This window comes from Bremia lactucae, assembly GCF_004359215.1.
Source record: "Bremia lactucae strain SF5 chromosome Unknown BlacSF5_NotPlaced_161_SHOA01000108.1_803bp, whole genome shotgun sequence".
In the NCBI taxonomy this organism is placed as follows: Eukaryota; Oomycota; class Peronosporomycetes; order Peronosporales; family Peronosporaceae; genus Bremia; species Bremia lactucae.
Window position 1 is genome coordinate 1 of NW_027152174.1, and position 803 is coordinate 803.

General features: G+C 54.4%; 1 protein-coding gene across 1 annotated transcript; it reads right to left on the reverse strand.

Annotated features, from left to right (window-relative positions):
• Window positions 1-177: 177 nt before the first annotated feature.
• CCR75_009802 (uncharacterized protein) lies at window positions 178-576 on the reverse strand (the record flags this gene model as incomplete). The annotated part of the gene is made up of 1 exon (XM_067967839.1): window positions 178-576. One exon carries the CDS (start codon window positions 574-576, stop codon window positions 178-180), a length of 399 nt encoding a protein of 132 aa, XP_067817635.1.
• Between the last annotated feature and the right edge of the window lie 227 nt (window positions 577-803).

The window sequence follows — 803 nt, forward strand, 5'->3', positions numbered from 1 at the left end:
TCGAATTTGCCGTATAGCACACAAGTGTCATACACACTACACCCAGTCTTTTTGCAGCTACCCATCCGTCGTCGTCTCGCTTTACCAGCCGGTCGTCTCTTCTCCCGCTTTTCGGTCCCGTTCTTACGCTTTTTGTAGTTTTTTTTCGGCTTCGTCTTTTCGTCTCCGGTCACGCTTCTACATCGTCGTCTCTTCGCACCGTTGCACCCTACGCCATACCTTCTGGACAAACTCTCCGTCCGCCAGCTGCCGACTCTCCGGCCCCAACTGTCCCTTCGACAGTTCGTCGCCCCGATTGTCCCGTCTATTCTCCAGCCCAGACGGGAGGACCTTCTGGTCGTAACGCCCCCTCTGTCGTGCCGAATGCTCGACGTGTTGGTCGTTACGTCCCGGCGGACTCGCTCTTCCAGGCATGGGAAGCTGCGGCCGCAAATAACGCACCCCCGCAGAATTTCGGGCCATTGCGATGCGCGACATCCAGCGTGCGCGTGTCGCGGCTTCGGAAAAATACAAGCTCTTCATCCCTTGTGGCACCATCGCTGGGTCCTCGCATTTGGACGAGATCATGCTCTCCATACACATGGAGGACCAAACCGCGCTCTAAAAGGATTCCCTCCCTACTCTCTGTAACTTCATCCAAATCCCGTCCAAATGTTTTCGCTTTCGCCAGTCACTAGAGGGTCGTAGGCTGAAATATGTTGAGCGCGACATCCCTCCAACGAGGATGACAGTGCGTCTAGCGACAGGCGCATCGATAACAGTAATGAATCGCGTAGTGAAATTTCTCTACACGTTAAGAAATT